At 54.6% G+C, this 18,542-nt stretch overlaps 1 protein-coding gene across 3 annotated transcripts; it reads left to right on the forward strand.

Moving 5' to 3' along the window:
• Window positions 1-940: 940 nt before the first annotated feature.
• On the forward strand, window positions 941-17,901 carry TYRO3 (TYRO3 protein tyrosine kinase). 3 transcript variants are annotated; one of them, XM_045538408.1, is made up of 19 exons: window positions 941-1,316; window positions 3,059-3,242; window positions 3,480-3,580; window positions 4,717-4,887; window positions 6,326-6,412; window positions 7,215-7,330; window positions 8,881-9,058; window positions 9,680-9,825; window positions 10,344-10,488; window positions 10,808-10,937; window positions 11,018-11,118; window positions 11,403-11,498; window positions 11,831-11,911; window positions 12,365-12,457; window positions 12,869-12,990; window positions 13,429-13,538; window positions 13,716-13,875; window positions 14,082-14,218; window positions 16,384-17,901. In XM_045538408.1, exons 1-19 carry the CDS (start codon window positions 1,208-1,210, stop codon window positions 16,778-16,780), a joined length of 2,664 nt encoding a protein of 887 aa, XP_045394364.1. In that variant the 5' UTR covers window positions 941-1,207; the 3' UTR covers window positions 16,781-17,901. The 3 variants fall into 3 exon arrangements, with proteins under 3 accessions (XP_045394364.1, XP_045394519.1, XP_045394440.1); XM_045538563.1 differs by lacking the exon at window positions 16,384-17,901 and adding an exon at window positions 15,154-16,374 and having other exon boundaries at window positions 1,129-1,316; XM_045538484.1 differs by lacking the exons at window positions 8,881-9,058; window positions 9,680-9,825 and having other exon boundaries at window positions 1,129-1,316.
• Window positions 17,902-18,542: the final 641 nt, after the last annotated feature.

Raw genomic sequence — 18,542 nt, forward strand, 5'->3', positions numbered from 1 at the left:
CATGCCCACCCCCGTGATTACTGGTTGTGGGGTAGGCTCTGAGGCAATTATTCATTCAGTAGGCATCTGCCTATTTACTTATGGAGTGCCTACTGTGTGCAAGGTAGTCTACTAATAATAGGTAATATTTCATTGGACAATGTGAGGACACAGCCAATTCTCACACCATATCCTGGGGAAAGGGGTAGAAGCAGAGGAAGCAGCTAGGAAAAATGACAGCCGAAAAAGATAGGGGTGATTGGACTTTAGCCTGTGTAGGGTAGCAGTGAGTATATATAACAGATAAGACGTGGGGATTACCTTGAAGGTCTTGGAAAACTACAGACCCAAGACCCACGCTGGAAAACATGTTGGGAAGGTGGGCTGGGAAAAAATGGTCATTTTCAGATAGGAGGATCCTTGGCGATAAAGGCATGGGAAATGGAGCACGAATATGGGGGATTAGGGTGAGAGGCTCAATGAAAAAGACGCTCGAAGAGCTGCTAGCAGATCCTGTGGGGGGAGCCCTGGGTCACCGCAATTTCACGGGGCTTGATGGTTGGGAATGTCTTAGGGGTTGACGTGCTTTAAGTTCTGAGAGAGGGGGTGCTGGATTCTGGGATCAGAGTCCGGACAAAAGTTGGGGTGTGGTAGGGGTAGAGAGGTTTTGAGAGAAGGATCTGGAGTGTTGGGTTGGACAAGATGCTGGACTGTGTTTGGGGAAAGGAGGGGCGTGGCCGGGGTGCCCATCCAGGGGACCGAGCCAGATGCTCCGGTTTGGCATTGGGGTAGCTGGGGCAGGGGTGCCGGCTGGGGCTGGGGAGGTCTGGGGGTGGGGGCGCGCTGGCAGAGGCCAGGGTTAGCGCTCGGAGCGAGCCTCTCGGGGCTCCGCGGGGGGGCGGTACGAGCTCCGGCTGCGGGCGGGCCGGGGAGGAGGCGGCGGCTCGGAGAACATGAATCAGCGGCGGCGACGGCGGCGACGGCTGTGGACCGAGCGCGGTGGCCCAGGAGCGGCCCCAAGGACCCCGCGCTGCTGACGGCGGCGGCGGCGATTCGGAGCGGGCGCGCGGCTCGGAGGCACTCGCCCCAGCGCCGGCCCCCCGGCGGCCGCAGCCCTTCCCGCGGCCCTCCTCCCCCTCCTGCCTCCCTCCTCCCTCGTCCCTCCTCTTTCCTCCCTCCTCCCTGCTCGCTCGCGGGCCCGGCCCGGCATGGTGCGGCGTCGCCGCCGATGGCGCTGAGGCGGAGCATGGGGCGACCCGGTCTCCCGCCGCCGCCGGGGCTGCTGCTGCTGCTGGCGGGTCTGGCCTCTCTGCTGCTCCCGGAGTCTGCGGCCGCAGGTAGGGGCTGGCCCGGGAGGCGGCGGAAAGCGGGGGGCTGCGGAGGGGCGCGGCCGGAGATCGGAGCCCGGGGACGGCAGTTGAGCGAGACCCGGCCTGCGCGGGCCAGAGATTTGAGTCGGGGGACGGAAGCTGGAAGGCCGAGGCTTGGGGGCTGGGGGAGGGAGCGCAGCGGAGGGTTCGCTGCCAGATCTCCGATTGGGGCCCCCACCCCCAACTTTCTTGAGCCCCGGGCTTTTCTGGAGGGGTGGAAGAGAAGGGAGTGGGGTGTGTGGTCAGCGGGGAGTATTGGGAATGGATTTTCCCGCCTCGCTGTTCCTAGTTGTTTGCTCCCCCCTCCCCAGTTTAGGACCCCATTCTGCCCGCCTTACACACAGAGGTGCCACTCTGAAACCACAGGGATTGGGACAGAGCACCCAAGGGGCACTCTGTTACCATTTAGGTACAGGGGTTGTGAGGGTGCTCAGTCACAAAAAAACATCTGGGCATACTCTAGTTTCTGTGCTCTCGGAGCTTCCTGAAATAGGGAATGTTGGAGAGGATGGGCTGGGGCAAGGTTGCTGGCCTTGGGGGGGGGGGCGGTTAGCCTTGTGCTCCCATGTAGCTGCCCAGCCATTCCTGGTGGCAGGAGTGCTCCATGCAGCACCTTGCTCCCCAAGTTCACACTACACAACTCTGGGACTGCTGGGTGTATATGGAGTGTGAGGCAGTCCCTCCTTGTCTTATGACTGATCCTGAGAGGGTGAAGGGAGTAGGGAAGAGACACAGGCAAGGGCAGCAGCTACCCAGCTGGCACCTTCTCTTAAGACAACATTCCCTGCCATATCAGCCTCTCCGGGAAGGGAAGGGAAAGAGGGTGACAACTATTTAGGAGCTGAAAGGTGTGTATCTGATGTTCAGAGAGCCCAGGAATTTGCCTAGAGTCACACAGCAAAGGGCACAAAGAAGCAGGACTGGATTTCATCTATGCAGATACTTCACCTGCCCCTCTCTTTGCTTAAAAGCATACCAAGAGCCAGGAGAGGTGCGGGGGTGTGTATGTGTGCAGAGGGTAGGGTTCCAGAGGGTGGCCTCTGTGGATGTGACAGTGGCTCCGGGGCCTTGGGCTCCCCAGCTCAGGGCGCTACCTCTCCCTTCTGCCTCCCACCTTCCTATCGCCCGCCCCTGCACACATTCAGGTATTAATAGAGCGGGTGGCTGCCAGGAAGGCTGCCATGTGTTTGATCTGACGTGGTTTTGCAGCCATATGTTCTCTACTTCAGGGGAGCACCCCCTCCTTTCCTTCCTCAGCCTCCCTTCATTGGGAAGGGTGGGGTGCAGAGGGTGCTGGCAGCAGTTCAGGGTCGGGGCTGACACCTTGGGCAGAGAGCTGGCAGCCTGTTGCACTAGCTGGGTGCAGCAGTAATTGCTAGGGCAGTGCCTGCTCCACAGGGGTAACTCCCATTGCTTCAGCCCAGCTTGCCTTTTGGTGGTTGAGCCCAGGAGGAGAGTATGGGGAAGAGGTCCTCAGAGCTGGGGGAACTTGGCAGTGACAGAAATGAGACCTGGAGTGCTTGTCATGCCCCTTCCCGTATCCCAGGTCCAGGCCACCTTCCCTCCCACACTGTCTTGCCTCTACTTCCTTGGCATTGGCTGAGAAAGAACCCTCTGACCCAGAAGTTACATTCTGGAAGAAAATGGGAACTATTTCCAGAGACAAGGCCCCTCTCAAGTAGACTGACACATTTTCCTTCACCCCTCAGGCCTGAAGCTCATGGGAGCCCCGGTGAAGCTGACAGTGTCTCAGGGGCAGCCAGTGAAGCTCAACTGCAGCGTGGAGGGGATGGAGGAGCCTGAGATACAGTGGGTGAAGGATGGGGCTGTGGTCCAGAGTGTGGACCAACTCTACATCCCAGTCAGCGAGCAGCACTGGATTGGCTTCCTCAGGTGCAGGACTGTAGGGGGAGGTGTGGGGTGCCAGCCTGGGAGCAGGCTGTGCTCTTTCCTTGGGTCTTGGGGGTTGGGGACTGTGCTGATGCCCAGAAGTCTGTGCTTTTTTTTTTTTTTTAATTCGGCACCCTGTGGAACCTTCTAGAAGTGGGGGCAGGCTGAACCCATCAAGTCTGCCCAGCAGAGCTGCCCCCCTTGACCCTGGGAAGCAAGCCTGCTATCCTGTTTCCACAGCCTGAAGTCAGTGGAGCGCTCTGATGCGGGCCGGTACTGGTGCCAGGTGGAGGATGGGGGAGAAACTGAGACCTCTCAGCCAGTGTGGCTCACGGTAGAAGGTGAGGAGGCAGAGCCACATGGGCATGTTGGCCTGGAGCAGGTGCTGTCTGCTTGTGAGCATACCTCTGCAGAGAAGAACTCAGTGGAAGCTGGGCTGCCGAACTACCCTCTGGGGCCTGGTTGCACCAGGCTCTAGGCCCACCTCAGACATCAGAAGACCCTACCTGTTGGAGTTCGGGTACCTGAGGACCAAGGGGGCAACTAGGATCCACAACCGATGGGCTGCAGGCTATGTCAGTTGTCTGAGCAACAAGCCTCAAGCACCCATCTGGGGCTGGACCCTGTTCTGCCAAGTGCCCTGGCCAGCTGGGGGAGGGATAAGGGAGGGGAGGAAGGCGCCACAGCTGCGGGAGCTCAGAGCTGTTCAGTCCAGGAAAACAAAGTGACTAAGAAAGTAACAAAGGGCCCTGAAAGGGAGCTGGGGCCTGCCAGCAGAACTCTGCTAAAGCTCCCACCCACTCCCCCTCCCTTCATGCCCCTCCCCCAGCTCCCCACCCCCAGCCTCCTCCCTTACTCTGAGAAGGGCTGTCAGAGCAGGTCTGGGAAGGGAGCTTATAGAATCTGCCATGCCTAAGGGGGCAGCATAAAAGATACGCCTAAAGCTGGGGCCAGGTGTGGTGGCTCATGCCTGTAATCCTAGCACTCTGGGAGGCCGAGGTGGGAGGGACTCAAGAGACCAGCCTGAGCAAGAGCGAGACCCAGTCTCTACCAAAAATAAATAAATAAATAAATAAATAAATAAATAAATAAATAAATAAATAAATAAATAAATAAATAAAAATAAAATATATGCCTAAAGTACAGGGCAGGCATGGTGGCAGCGGTGCAAGCCTGTAGTCCCGGCTACTGGGAGGCTAATGTGGGAGGATCATTTGAGTCCAGGAATTTGAGGCCAGCCTGGGCAACATAGTGAGACCCCTGTCTCAAAAAACCAAAAAGATATTCCTAAGGAGGGTGAAGAAGAGAAGCACCCTTCACATCCCAACCTAGAGGCCTGTTCTGCTGTTGACCCAGTCATAAGGGGCCTGTGGGGGTCTTCTGCATAGAGGACTTCAAATGGAAGCAGACTTGTGAGTTGGGCAGTAGGAAGCCAAGAGGTGGTGAAGCTCACCTCCCACTCCCCTTCTCTTCCTAGGTGTGCCATTTTTCACAGTGGAGCCAAAAGATCTGGCAGTGCCACCTAATGCCCCTTTCCAACTGTCTTGTGAGGCCGTGGGTCCCCCTGAACCTGTTACCATTGTCTGGTGGAGAGGAGGCACGAAGGTTGGGGGACCTGCTCCCTCTCCATCTGTTTTAAATGTAACAGGTGAGCAGTCTCATGAAGGGACTTTGAGCCGGGAAGGAGCTAGGTCCTTGAGGGTGGGGATCTGCTTCACTTGCTGAGTTTGCTGTGCAAGGGTCCAGAGCAAACCCCAGTGCCTGGGTGCATGAGCTGCACCATTACTAAGCTCATTAGTCAGGTGTGCTGGGCTGGCTGGGTGGGCTGATTAGTGGTGATCCCGCTGTGATTAGGGAGAGTGTGGGGCCTCCTTTTGTTCACAGCTTGCCAGACCATGCACAGCTGGCCCTGGGAGATCAATTGTATGAGACCAGGGGCACCCATCCCTCCTCCCCCTCCCAAGGGACAGAGCCAGAAACCAGCCCACGCAGAGCTAGGGAGGAGTGTCTGGCAGACACTGAGAAGACAAGACTGTTAGGCTTGGGAGGGGAAGGAGGAGAGTGAGAAGGAGTGGGGGGAGGCCAGCACAAAGTTACAGGGGCCTCCTCCCCTAATGGCTCTTTCCAGAAATGTCCAGACGTTTTCCCAAACCCTGGGTCTGTCCATACCTCCGCACAGTCATGCCTGCACACCCACCTGGGCCCCAAGATCCTCGGCACATACCTCACATGCTTGTGAGGCACGCTTATTTGTGAAACAAAGTTTACTGTTTCTGGTTGAGGCTTAACTGAGCAAAAAAGATGGGAGACCAAGCTTGGTCTTATGTGCTGGAAGGTAGGAGGGAAGGGGCGGTGAGCTGTTAAGTCCCCAGCAATTTGAGTCTTGAGAAGAAGTGGACTGCAGGACCTGTAGTCTTGCCCTCTTGGAAGGGAGGGCAGGTCCTGTTCAGGAGGCACGGAGTTGGAGCAGATTGGAGAGGAGGCTGGGTTCACTTCCTTCCAGATGCGCGTGGTTGGGACCCTCAGGCAGGCGGCCTGATAAGTACTCACTAAACTCCTACTCCACACACCACACTGTGCTAGGCACCACGGGGGACTGAGGGAACAGAAAGGAAATAGAAGCCATTGTTCAGCCCCCAAAGAATTGAACATAATTGGGGCTGACAAGACACATGCATGAGGAGCTGAGAACTATTGCTAGTCAAAGAATCTGCAAGTCCAACATGATAGGGCCCAGAGCAGAGAGGAGCTCTGGTGTGCACAATAAAGGAGTGACCAGAAAAGGGAGGCAGTTTTGTGTTGTCTGTGGGAGATGGGATTGAGGTGGGAGAAGTGGTCTAAATTTCTCAAGTGCTTACTGCATGTCATGCACTTTACACACATTACCTGATTCTCACAATTCTCCCATTTGAGAGATGAGAAGACAGAGCCCCATCCAGGCTCATTAGTCTCCAGAATCCTTGTTCATTTCACCGTGCCCGACTATCCATCCCTTTCCTTTGGCTGGAGAGACTTCCAGGATGTTTGGACCAGAGCCTGAGTGGGAATTGCTGCTTGAGGGGCTGACTGAGGTTTTCTGGTCCCAGGGGTGACCCAGAGCACCGTGTTTTCCTGCGAAGCTCACAACCTAAAAGGCCTGGCCTCTTCACGCCCAGCTACTGTTCGCCTTCAAGGTAGGAGGACTGAGCCAGGTGCGGTGGCTTGCACATATAATCCCAGCTACTTGGGAGGCTGAGGCTGGAGGGTCACTTGAGCCCAGGAGTTTGAGGCTGCCTTGAGCAGACGGGACTGGCTTGGTGGGGAGGAACCAGAGGTGATGCCAGGGGCATTCTCAGTGGGCTGTCCTGGGGTTAGAATCATTTGCTGTTCCAGCTCCCCTCAGTTCTGCTGGGATCTCAGGGATGAGGGGTTAATTGGCATAGCTCCCATTCCTAGTGGGAGCACCTGAGACCCTGCCGTGGCTGAGATGAGAATAGAATCTTGACGTCACAGCAGATTTCCCATTATGAAGCAGAGTCCTTGGGAGGGAGGGAGAGAGCCAGTAGGAGATGGTCAAAGCTCCTGCCCAACCTTGTTTCTGGCACTCCCTGTGAGGGGATGGAGGTGGGGAAAGCAGCCTCATGAGGACAGAGGAGACCCAAGGGGCTGAGGGAGGGAGAGAGCTGGTGTGTGGGCTGTGGCTGCAGGGGCAGCTGACTGTCTCTCTTTTGTCTTTCCCAAGGCTAGAGGTTCTGCCCCCACATACTCTCTTATTCCTTGGTGAGACGGGGCCCTGATTCAGGGAGAGGCGGCCTCTCTCCACAGCCTAGGCACTCTCCTAGGTATAAGCAGCTGTGCCCTACCGGTGGCTTGTGTACCACTGTGGTCCTGGGAGTGCCCCAGACGCTAGGGAGGGACTCAAGTTTCCACTCCCATGCCTCCTGCTCCCTCCTCCCACATTCTTACCCAGCACTGACTCTAAGCCCCCATCCGCAGCACTGCCTGCAGCCCCCTTCAACATCACCGTGACGAAGCTCTCCAGCAACAATGCTAGCGTGGCCTGGATGCCAGGTGCTGATGGCCGAGCCCTGCTCCAATCCTGTACAGTTCAGGTAGGCTGAGATAGACGGGGCAGGCTCTCTAGGCCTGGCCATATTCGTTTTGGCTGCCTGCTGGCACGTTTGTTGACAGTCGTGTCACCCTTACTAGACCTGCCCATGGGGCTTGGTCTCCAGCTCTATTCAGGTGGTGCCCCTTAGCAGGAAGAGCCCAGGCCACTGTCTCTTACCAAGGTGCTCTGGCAACTAAGTGACTCTGCAGATTACCTCAAACCGTGCATTCTTCAGGCTGGAAAGCAGATACTAGAGCAGATTTGGGGTACCTAGAAGAGTTTTTCTTACGTGGGTGAAAGCTCAAACCTTTGATTTATCTGATCCACCTCATGCCTCCCCTACCCCCCACCAACTTAAACCAGAGAGAACAAGAGGATCAGAAGGGTCCTAAGCCCTGGTAAGTGGAAAACTGGGTAAGGTGATAAGAAATAAGAGGCAATGCAGGCTTGCTCATTTGAGACTGTTTACTTAAAAGGTATTTAATGAGCACCTTTCAAAACTGTTCTAGGCAGTTCTCCTGTGCAGGAGGGGCCCCTGACCTGGGCTCCACTATTTAGAGGACCCCCCTCTGGCCCTCCTTTGGCCATACCCCTTGGCCCTGGGCAAAGAGTCTGCAGGGCCAAGGGGACATGCCCATCCAGATCATGAAGACCCCTCACCACCACACCATAGTCTAGATGTTCAGGATCTCTTGCCCTAATGGCCCTGAGTCTGCTTCCAGAGCCTATGTGGGCCTCTTCCCTGGTCCAGCCTTCCACGATGTGATATGTGTACCTCTAAGCCCAAGGGGCAGCCCTTTTTGGGGGGGATGGGAACCGACCTTGGGTGTACAGGTAGCATCGTCCACACCTGTGCACATGAGGCCTCTCATGGTGTAAACTTTTGGCTGAGGGCCAGCTCTTCTGGTACCCCCTCATCCTGACTTGGGAATCCAAGAATTTGGAGAATTATAAATGCAAACTTGACCTTCCAGGTTGTTTTGAAGGTTTATTTGTCAAGACACTAAGATAGATTATTTAATAGTTTGTTAGTTGATTTATAATGTTTGAATATTCAGCCATACAGTATATGGGTCTCTGTGCTCTAATGTAAGGCATGGGGCTGGTTCATGGTGCTCCTAGGCTTCCAGTTTCTCTGACCTCCAGAAGCTCAGAGTCTTTGAAATGGCATATAAGCAATTAACAATAATGGTAACTACTCTAACAGTTATGCACCAGGTACAAAGGGACAAGAGGAGTTTTCTGGAGTAGGTGAGAAAGGCTTTACCAAGAAAGTGATATTTGCACTGAGTCTTAAAGGACTAGTAGGGCTTTGCTAGGAAGAGCAGCTCATTCTAAGCAAAAGGAACAGCATTTGCAAAGGTATGAAGGTGTGGAACCCGGTGTGTTGTTGGGGTAGGGCAGGTGGGAGCGATGGGTTGCAAATATTTGCTGCTAGACTTAGAAGAAGCATTAATTCAAGCCCCCATACCTATATCCCATCTTCTGTCTCATCTCACAGGCCATAGAGACTGCCCTTCCCTGTGTCATTAGTTTTCTGCTTTTCTGTAGGTGACGCAGGCCCCAGGAGGCTGGGAGGTCCTGGCTGTTGTGGTCCCGGTGCCACCCTTTACCTGCCTGCTCCGGGACCTGGTGCCTGCCACCAACTACAGCCTCAGGGTGCGCTGTGCCAATGCCTTGGGGCCTTCTCCCTATGCTGACTGGGTGCCCTTTCAGACAAAGGGTCTAGGTAAGGGACTCCAAACAGAGAGGCTGGGCAGGGCTGGAGCAAGTGAGGGGTGGTGTTGGCTCGAGTTCTGAATAGAGTTGACTGAGAGGAGGTACCTGACAGAAAGGTTCAGGCATCATTTTTATTTAATTATTGTGAGTGGAACAGATAAGCAAACTAGAAAAAAATCAGATAATATAATGATGAAGAGTGCCCCTGGGCAGTCTAGGAAAACCCTCTAAAGAGATCTGGGTGAGGTCTGAATGAAATCATGTAAATATTTGGGGGAAATCACTGAAGGAAGAGGGCACAGCAAGTGCAAAGGTCCTGTGGCAGGAACTTGCTGGGAGTTCTCTGGCAAGAAGGCTGGCATGGCTGTTGAGAGGGAAGTGGTGAAGGATGGGGCAGAGGGGTGGTAACCACAGTGATAAAAAGCAGCACTGCCAAGCTGGGGTACTGCCAGCCCACTGCTTACCCCCCCCAGCATAGTGGGTGAGAGCAGTCAGAGCTGGGAGGTGAACCCTTCCCCCGTCTGTTGTTCTCTGAGCTCTTTAGTTCTTGGGAGTTGGTTCCAAAGGTCTGCATGGGATAGTGATGGTGGGAAGGGCAGGGATCTTAGCAACCTTCTCTCTTTGGGTACAGCCCCAGCCAGCGCTCCCCAAAACCTCCATGCCATCCGCACAGACTCAGGCCTCATCCTGGAGTGGGAAGAAGTGATCCCTGAGGGCCCTTTGGAAGGCCCCCTGGGACCCTATAAACTGTCCTGGGTTCAAGACAATGGAACCCAGGTAAGGGAGACAGAACTCTCCACTTTCTCCACTGTCCTGGAATATCAGCCTTCAGGGTTCTAAGGCCTTGAACGGCTTCAGAGTGGCAATCTTTGGTGGCCCTGGGCCTCCCACTGCCCCAGGGAATCCACTCCTCCCCACCCTCTCCTGCAAACTCCACACGCCTCATGGGAATATGTCTCCTGTTAAGATTGCATCCTGTATCCACTTTGTGTATAAAGCAGGAAGCACATTCCTGCATCAACTGGGGGAGGGCACAGATAAGGCTTTGTCCCCAGCTCAATCCCCTCCCATCCCCCACCTGAGCATTCCAACTGAGCCTTGTTTGTGTTCTGGAGAGGCCTCTGCAGCCTGGAGCAGGAATGTGATGACTCCCAGAAGGTCATGTTCCTGCAGCCCCTGAATCCACAGTGCCCCTGGACTCTCATGTTCTTAGCTGGACCTTTTCCTGCCCTCAAGCCCCAGCAGGATGCCTTCTTTTCAGGCTCAGTGTGGGTTGGGGCTTTTCCTGGCTGTAGGATGAGCTGACAGTGGAGGGGACCAGGGCCAATTTGACAGGCTGGGATCCCCAGAAGGACCTGATCGTGCGTGTGTGCGTCTCCAATGCAGTTGGCTGTGGACCCTGGAGTCAGCCACTGGTGGTCTCTTCTTATGACCACGCAGGTGAGGCCTGTAGGGGGAGGGGAACAGGGGATCAAGGCTTTCAAGGGCATCCTAGCCTGGTAGGAGGAGGCTGGTGGTGACTTCTCTCCTAATAAAGTCAGAGTTAAGCAGTTGGGGCCAAGGTCGGCGATAGGTCACAATAGCCAGGGCCTGTCACTGACCAGGTAGGAAGTCCTGGGTCTTCCTCTGGAGCCTCTTTCACTCAGGACCCTTTGACTTAGAGGAGCCTCTTTATCAGGCTGGATGGCCCTCCTGGGAAAGTTCTAAAGGGACCCCTTGGTGTCAGCCTTGCTAGTGCCACTGCCCCTCCCTCCCACAGGCCAGGAGGGCCCTCCCCACAGCCGCACATCCTGGGTGCCTGTGGTGCTCGGTGTGCTCACAGCCCTGGTGACAGCCGCTGCCCTGGCCCTTATCCTGCTTCGGAAGAGGCGGAAGGAGACACGGTTTGGGTAAGGGGGTGGGGACGGGGAGGGAAAGGCAGGTGGTGACAGACGTTGGAGCTGATTCCAAGTCCTGGCTTTCCCTTTAGGCAAGCTTTTGACAGTGTCATGGCCCGGGGGGAGCCAGCTGTTCACTTCCGGGCCGCCCGGTCCTTCAATCGAGAAAGGCCTGAGCGCATCGAGGCTACATGTGAGTAGGGGGTCTCATGGGAGGGACTAATGCGCTATGTTATGTCTCTATCTGCATTCCTTTTACCAACTCATTAACTTGACCAGTGTGTCTGAACCTTGATGAGTCCCAGGCACATAGTGGAAAAGACACAGACCTCCCTTCATGGAGGTCACCACCCCAGCTGTGGGAGAGCTCAGCTCAGCCCTGTTCTCTGAGGGCAGAGGCTGGGGTATAAGCAGCAGACTGGGGTTTGGATCAGGACCAGAAATCCCTCCCCTTTCTCACCAACCCCCTCCCCACAGTGGACAGCTTGGGCATCAGTGATGAACTAAAGGAAAAACTGGAAGACGTGCTCATTCCAGAGCAGCAGTTCACCCTGGGCCGGATGTTGGGCAAAGGTATGTGGGGCTGTGTAGGGATTGGCGTGAGTTTGCCATAGCGTAGCTGGATGTGTTTGGTTGCCTCTATCACTTTGAGGGTATGGATTGGGGTCAGCGCCTATAAACAAGATATGCTTGTAGACTCCTGAGTTTGGAATGTTTAGGGGAATGGTGCCTAGAGACAGGGAGGCCTAAGGAGCCACTCTCAACATGCTTTACTTTGGCTATGGGCAAGGGAGCCTCCTCCAGCCTCCTCTGATGATTTTGTGTCCCCATGGAGGGTCACTTGGGAGGGAGGAGGGTGGGCAGCAAGGCCAAGGAGACTCCCTCTTATTTGTATTGGTTTGTAGGAGAGTTTGGTTCAGTGCGGGAGGCCCAGCTGAAGCAGGAAGATGGCTCCTTTGTGAAAGTGGCTGTAAAGATGCTGAAAGGTGAGAGGATAGTAGTTGTGGCATGAGGGCATCCCTTGGGAGGGAAATAGGGGTGACTGATCCTGAAGCAGGCTTTCTTTTGCCCCTAGATTTTCCAAGAGCTAGTTAGCACTAGCTATCTGTACCACGTGAATAATTCACAAGCATAAGCACACACACAGATCTGTGCCCCAGCTCTCTGCTGTCGGCAGTGACTGTCCTCTGAGTTCCCTCCTGGGGTGATTGCAGCTGTGGCTGGTGGAGCTGCTGGGCTGCCCAGACCACAGGGAAGGCATCAGCAGTGGAGAAGTTGTTAGATAGCACCATTCCACGGGGGTTTCTCTTGCTCATGGCTGACCGTTTTCTGGGGCCCCTTGGAAGCCCAGAACATCTGAAGGATAAGACCTAGGAGTCTTGGGTCAGAGCTAGGGGCACATCTCGCTTCATTCCCTCCTTCCCATCCTTTTCTCCCAGCTGACATCATTGCCTCAAGTGACATTGAAGAGTTCCTCAGGGAAGCGGCTTGTATGAAGGAGTTTGACCATCCACACGTGGCCAAGCTTGTTGGTGAGCCCTTTTTGCAGGGGAGGCAGATATAGAATCAGGCTAAAAATATGCTCTGCCAAGGTGAGAGGGCAGTCTGTAAGAGAGAAGTTTGGACTTACCTGGTAAGTAGGCAGATGGCAACATAGCAAGGAGAGTCCTGGCTAAAACCTGACCACGTTACAGGTGAGGAGTACCAAAGTGCATGAGGACTGCTCATGTGGACAAAGGAGGAGAAGGAGGGGACAGAAGGTGCTCTAGGGATCTGGGAGCAGCCAGAGCCCTCCCGGGTAGTCCCTAGGCCAGTATGGAACCTGTGGGAAGAGGTAGCATAGCCAGGGCTAGAGGGGGAACCCAGCTGGTGGGGGATTGTGTAGACACTTGAGTTGTCCCTTGACCTTTTCGTGCTCAGCTCCCGACTCTCCCTTGTCCCAGGGGTGAGCCTTCGGAGCAGGGCTAAAGGTCGTCTCCCCATCCCCATGGTCATCCTGCCCTTCATGAAGCACGGGGACCTGCACGCCTTCCTGCTTGCCTCCCGGATTGGGGAGAACCCTTTTGTGAGTGCCTGGGGTGGGGGTGACTAGGAGGAAACAGGGGCGGGAGAAAAGGGCCTGGAAAGGGACAGAGACCATGGCAGAGAGGGACTTGGTGGGTAGGGCTGACAGAGCTAGTGGGGAGCAGAATGGCCGAATTTGAATCCCTTTAGGCTAGCAGGCTTCCTTTTCTCTCACAAAACCCTGCTGGGAATTTGAGGCTGCGCAAGGGCCCTTTCTGGGAGAAGAGACTTGTGGAGCTGCAAGTTGGGGAAGTCTTGGCTCTTGGGCTCTCTCTCCAACTTGCCAAAGCTTCCGTGCCTTGGGAAGGCCCTCTGTCCCCTTTCCTTCCTTCCAGTGATTCTGAGGACAGTCGCTAGGCTTTCTGGCCAGGGAATCCCGTTCCTCCTGCCTCAGCCGGGTGGGCAGGTCCAGCCTGAGCTTTCCCTGTCTGCCCACCAGAACCTGCCCCTCCAGACCCTGATCCGGTTCATGGTGGACATTGCTTGTGGCATGGAGTACCTGAGCTCTCGGAACTTCATCCACCGGGACCTGGCCGCTCGAAACTGCATGTATGAATTCTGGAGGGCTCAGGGGTGGGAGGCAGCAGCTAGTACAGGAGGAGCTAGCTAATGTTCAGCTGCTGCCTGGGACAGTATCCGATATGCACTGGGGACAGCTTGGGAGTGGCTCTAGAAAGGTTGTGAGCATGGGGGAAGGCTGACCTCATCCTTCGATACCCCTCGCAGGCTGGCAGAGGACATGACGGTGTGTGTGGCCGACTTTGGACTCTCCCGGAAGATCTATAGCGGGGACTACTATCGTCAGGGCTGTGCCTCCAAATTGCCCGTCAAGTGGCTGGCCCTGGAGAGCCTGGCTGACAACCTGTATACTGTGCACAGTGACGTGGTGAGCAGGGTGGTGGCACAGTGAGGCTTCGTGCTAACTCACGTGGGGTGGACTAGTGTCAGAGCAGACCTTTAGGACCCTCAAGGGCCTCGCCAGGTCTGCTCTCTGGCGTTTTGCTGCCCAGTGATGAGGCCCCTGAGCCCCACAGCTCTGCCTGGCTCAGGAAGCCTAGTGACATCTTCCCCCCAACCTCGATTCTGTCCCAGTGGGCCTTCGGGGTGACCATGTGGGAGATCATGACTCGTGGGCAGACGCCATATGCTGGTATCGAAAACGCTGAGATTTACAACTACCTCATTGGCGGCAACCGCCTGAAACAGCCTCCAGAGTGTATGGAAGACGTGTGAGTACCCTGGGAAGGGGATTCTGGAAGGAAACAGGAATCTGGGGTTTTGGCTGCTGGCCCAGTGGGAGCTTAGAACCTCAACTGGATCTTTTTATTTTCTGGCAGGAACATCCTTGTAGTTAGAGGGAAGGCTGGCCTCCACCTCATACTGCTATTCATCCACCATGTCCCTGGTTTCTTCCTTTCTCCCTTTTTTAGCCCATATTTCTTGCTCCAGCCTTTTTCTCCGGTTTCTAGGAAGAACTAAAAACCCCAGGGCAGAAGGTACAGGGTGAGCAAGAGTGTAGGTTTCCCTGTCACCTTCTCCCCACCCCTACCTCCTTTGGCCTTCTCAAGACCCAGCTAGCCTAAGGAAACCTCCCAGGCTGAGCTCTCCCTCCCTGCCAGATAGGGCTGCACAGGCCACAAAACACTGCTGCTCCATCGCTGTCCTTGCTTGTTAAGGAGGGGGCAGAGGGAGTGGGAGGTTGGCTTGCTTTCTTGGTCTTGGGTCTTGGCCTCCTCTGTAGGGAGTGGAAGGGACCTAAGATAAGGAACTGAGATCCTGGGGAAAAGGAAACAGCCTCCCTTCCTTTCTGCAAGGCTGAAGCCCTCGGGAGTGGGGCATGTGGTGACACCTCCCACTGTAAAGAATGGTATCAAACCCTTGTGACAAGATGAGGATAAGTATCACTAACATTAGCTGGGTACCTTTGGCTTTCTGTCAGGTAATCTTCCTTTAATCATACAAGGAAAAGACTATTATTCTCATTTTGTAGATGAGGAAATAGGATTAAAGAATTTGAGTAACATGGCCCTGGTCACACAGCTATTAAGTGAATGAGGTGGGATTTGAACCTACATCCCTGTGATTTTAGAGTATGTGCTCTTAACCATGACACCAACTGTGATTCGTCTGTTCTAGTCTTACTAGCCCTCTCCCTCCAAACCAGGGTCTCCCTGGGCCTCCACAGGACCTTTTGTGAGCACTAGGGAAGGCGAGTCCACTGTGATCCAGAGGAAAGAATCTACCATTTCTTGCTGTGAGGTTGGGCCCACAGAGGGCCGCGACGATGGACAGGCAAAGGAATTCAGTTCAGCCTGAATGGTGGGGTCCTTCTCTAGGGAAGTGGGTTTGAAGTGCCCTGAGCCTGGGCTGTGAGTTTCTCACCTGCACCTGAGAGAGAAATCTGAGGACATAAGCCAGGCCCCTCCTATTCCTTCAGCAGAATTCAGGGCATGGTAGGGGCAGGACGCTCAGGTCTTGCTGTGGCTGCTGCCTGCCTTGGCCAGTTCTGGAACTGGAGAAACTCGTGGGCGGTGGGGACCAGGCCCCAGCTCAGCCTCCTCCCAGTCTGGAGCTGGCATTGTCAATGGAGGATGGGCGGGCACCAGCCTCCCACCAGGCAGCCTGGTGGACAGGCGCCAGTTGGCTCCAGGCACAGCCTTGAGAATGTGTCCCGGTCTGGCTATGTACCCATGGCCCCAGACCATTCCCACAGCCCGCTGGTGTCTGGCGTGGTCACCCTCATCCCCGGGGCTGCTGTCAGCAGGGCGGGTGTGTGAGGCAGTGCTTGGGGCTTTTGTCATGGGCATAGGCAAGAGAGTTGGGCATTTGCTTTTACTGGACTTGGTTTCCAGCCCATTCCCATTAGGTTTTTGGGTTTTTTTTCCCCTCTATCTTGAGGCATTCCTTGGGAATTGTGAGTAACAGGCTTCCAAGTGTCTGTAAGTCTCCTGAGATTGTATGTAAAAAAGTATTCCTGCCAGGGGAGGCCTGGAAGCTTTTTTTCAGCTACTCACAGGTATCTGTGAGCAGGGAGGATGTCAGCCTGCCTGAGCTGGGGCTGCTCGCCCAGCGTAGGGGGGACTTTGGAACCAACCTATCTGGCTTCAAATCACAGCTCTGTCACTTTCTGCCTGTGTGACCTTAGTCAAGGATCTTAACCTCTCAGTGCTTCAGTTTCCACATTTGTAAAATAGGGATCATTTATTGCATAAGGTTGTTGTAAGAATTAAATAATTCAATAAATGTAAAATATTTAGAACAGTGCCTGATACATTATAAGCCCTACACACGAGTGTACTGAAAAACATTTTTAAAAATCCTAGTGCCATATGATTAAGGGGCTTCTGCATCTGAGGGAGGGGCCGCTACCTCCCCACCCTTCTCCCCACCCCAGGTATGAGCTCATGTACCAGTGCTGGAGTGCCGACCCCAAGCAGCGCCCGAGCTTCACGTGTCTGCGCATGGAACTGGAGACCATCCTGGGCCAACTGTCTGTGCTGTCCACCAGCCAGGACCCCTTGTACATCAACATTGAGAGAGCCGTGGAGCCTCCCGAGGGAGGCAGCCAGGAGCTGCCTGACAGGGATCAGCCCACCCGCGGGGCTGGGGATGGCAGTGGCGTGGGGGCAGTGGGGGGCACCCCCAGTGACTATCGGTACATCCTCAGCCCCGGAGGGCTGGCTGAGCGGCCAGGACAGGCGGAGCAGGAGCAGCAGCCAGAGAGCCCTGTCAACGAGGGCCAGAGACTGCTGCTGCTGCAGCAAGGGCTACTGCCCCACAGTAGCTGTTAGCCCCTAGGCAGAGGGCATCCGGGACCATCACGCTGGCTCTGCTGGCCGCTGTGCTGGCTGACTAAGCCCTGTCTGACCCCAGCCCAGACAGCAAGGTGTGGAGGCTCCTGTGGTAGTCCTCCCAAGCTGTGCTGGGAAGCCTGGTTGACCAAATTGCCCAATCCCAGTTCTTCCTGCAACCACTCTGTGGCCAACCTGGCATCAGTTCAGGCCTTGGCTTGATGGAGGTGGGCCAGGCCTGGTTGTCTGAACCTAGGCAGCTGGCAGGAGGTGGGTAGTTATGTTTCCATGGTTATCATGGGTATGGATGGCAGTGGAGGAAGGGTAGATCCAGCCCTGTGGGCCCCTGCCCTCCCCGCTGAGCTGCCCCTGCTGCTTTAATGCATGCATTGAACTGCCTCCAGCCTGGTGGCCCAGCTATGCCCACACTTGGGGTTTAAATGCCTAGGTTTGCCCCTCCAAGTCACAAAGAGTGCCCTTGTATTATTCCCTTTTAGGTAAGAGTTGATAAGGGGTTGATACAGTTGGGTCCCAAGCCTGTGGTAGGAGGCAGTGGAAAACTCTCAGGTCTGAATTTTTGTCACCTTCCTAATTCCCCACCCTGCCTAGGCCAGGAGAAGGGGGGTGAAAGGAGGGTGCTTCCCTGAAGCTGACAGGTTCACACCGAGGCATGCTGGAGTGCCACAGGCTACCAGATGCCCGCCTTCTAAAGGCAATGCGCTGAGCCCAGCAAGAGGAAGGAGTGCTGTGGGGCTTGCCCAGGAATGGGGCAGGCCGGAGAGGTGTTCAGGAGCCCCTCTCCAGGCCTTCCCACAGTCTGTCTGAGCATGCTATGAAATCCCAGAATATCCTAAGACTAACAAAGGCAGCTGTGTCTGAGCCCAGCCCTTCCAACAGTGACCCTGAGTCCCAGCTTCCCCGCTAACTGGAGACCCCCTTCTGTCCCAGGTCTCCAAAGAGAAAATAGGCCTGATGGCTGGTGTGGGTGAGGGGGATTCTGGAGCCTGGACCCCAGCTCTGGCTAGGGGAGCCTCCTGGAATGCATGGGGCAGGCCCTTGCTATTAGGGACATTTCCAAGTGGTTAGTTGCTGTTTAAAAACAAATAAAATTGAAGACTAAAGACCTAAGACTTTGTCTCTTAAATGTTTACTTTTTTTTCAGATCACGAAAATGAAGCATTTCTGCATAGAGAAAGTCTGGAAAGACATATGTCAAAATGTTAACAGCTGTTATCTTTATATGATGTGCTTGGGGGACTTTTTTTCTTTGTGCTTTCCAACTTTTCTGCATTGAGCACAAAATGCTTTTGTAATTAGATAAGATCCCAATGAATCTTATCATATTAAAGATAATACATAGTCACTGTAGACAATTAGGAAAATACAGAAAATTGTAAAGAAAAGATGCTGATTACCCATACTCCCACCACCTAGAGATAACCACCATTGATCTTTTGAAAATGCAAATATTTTGAGGAAGTTCTTTATCTTGGAACAAAGAGGATGTCTTTGCTGTTTTCTACCCTTCTGTCAGACTTTTCCTTTTATCCTTGGGTATAGAGACTTTCTTTTTGCCTTTACACTCTTGAAAACTTCTCTGGGGAAAAGTGGACAGAGAATGTGAGACTCTTGAGGATTAGAAATAAGAGTATGGAGTTTGCTTCCAAGTATTTCCACCTGGAAATCTTAGTTCAGAAGCTTTGAGAGCAAGCTCATGGCCAGGTGCAGCAGGCTGCGTGGGAATCACGCCCCTCTGGTGAGG

This window comes from Lemur catta, chromosome 1, assembly GCF_020740605.2.
Source record: "Lemur catta isolate mLemCat1 chromosome 1, mLemCat1.pri, whole genome shotgun sequence".
Lineage (NCBI taxonomy): Eukaryota > Metazoa > Chordata > Mammalia > Primates > Lemuridae > Lemur > Lemur catta.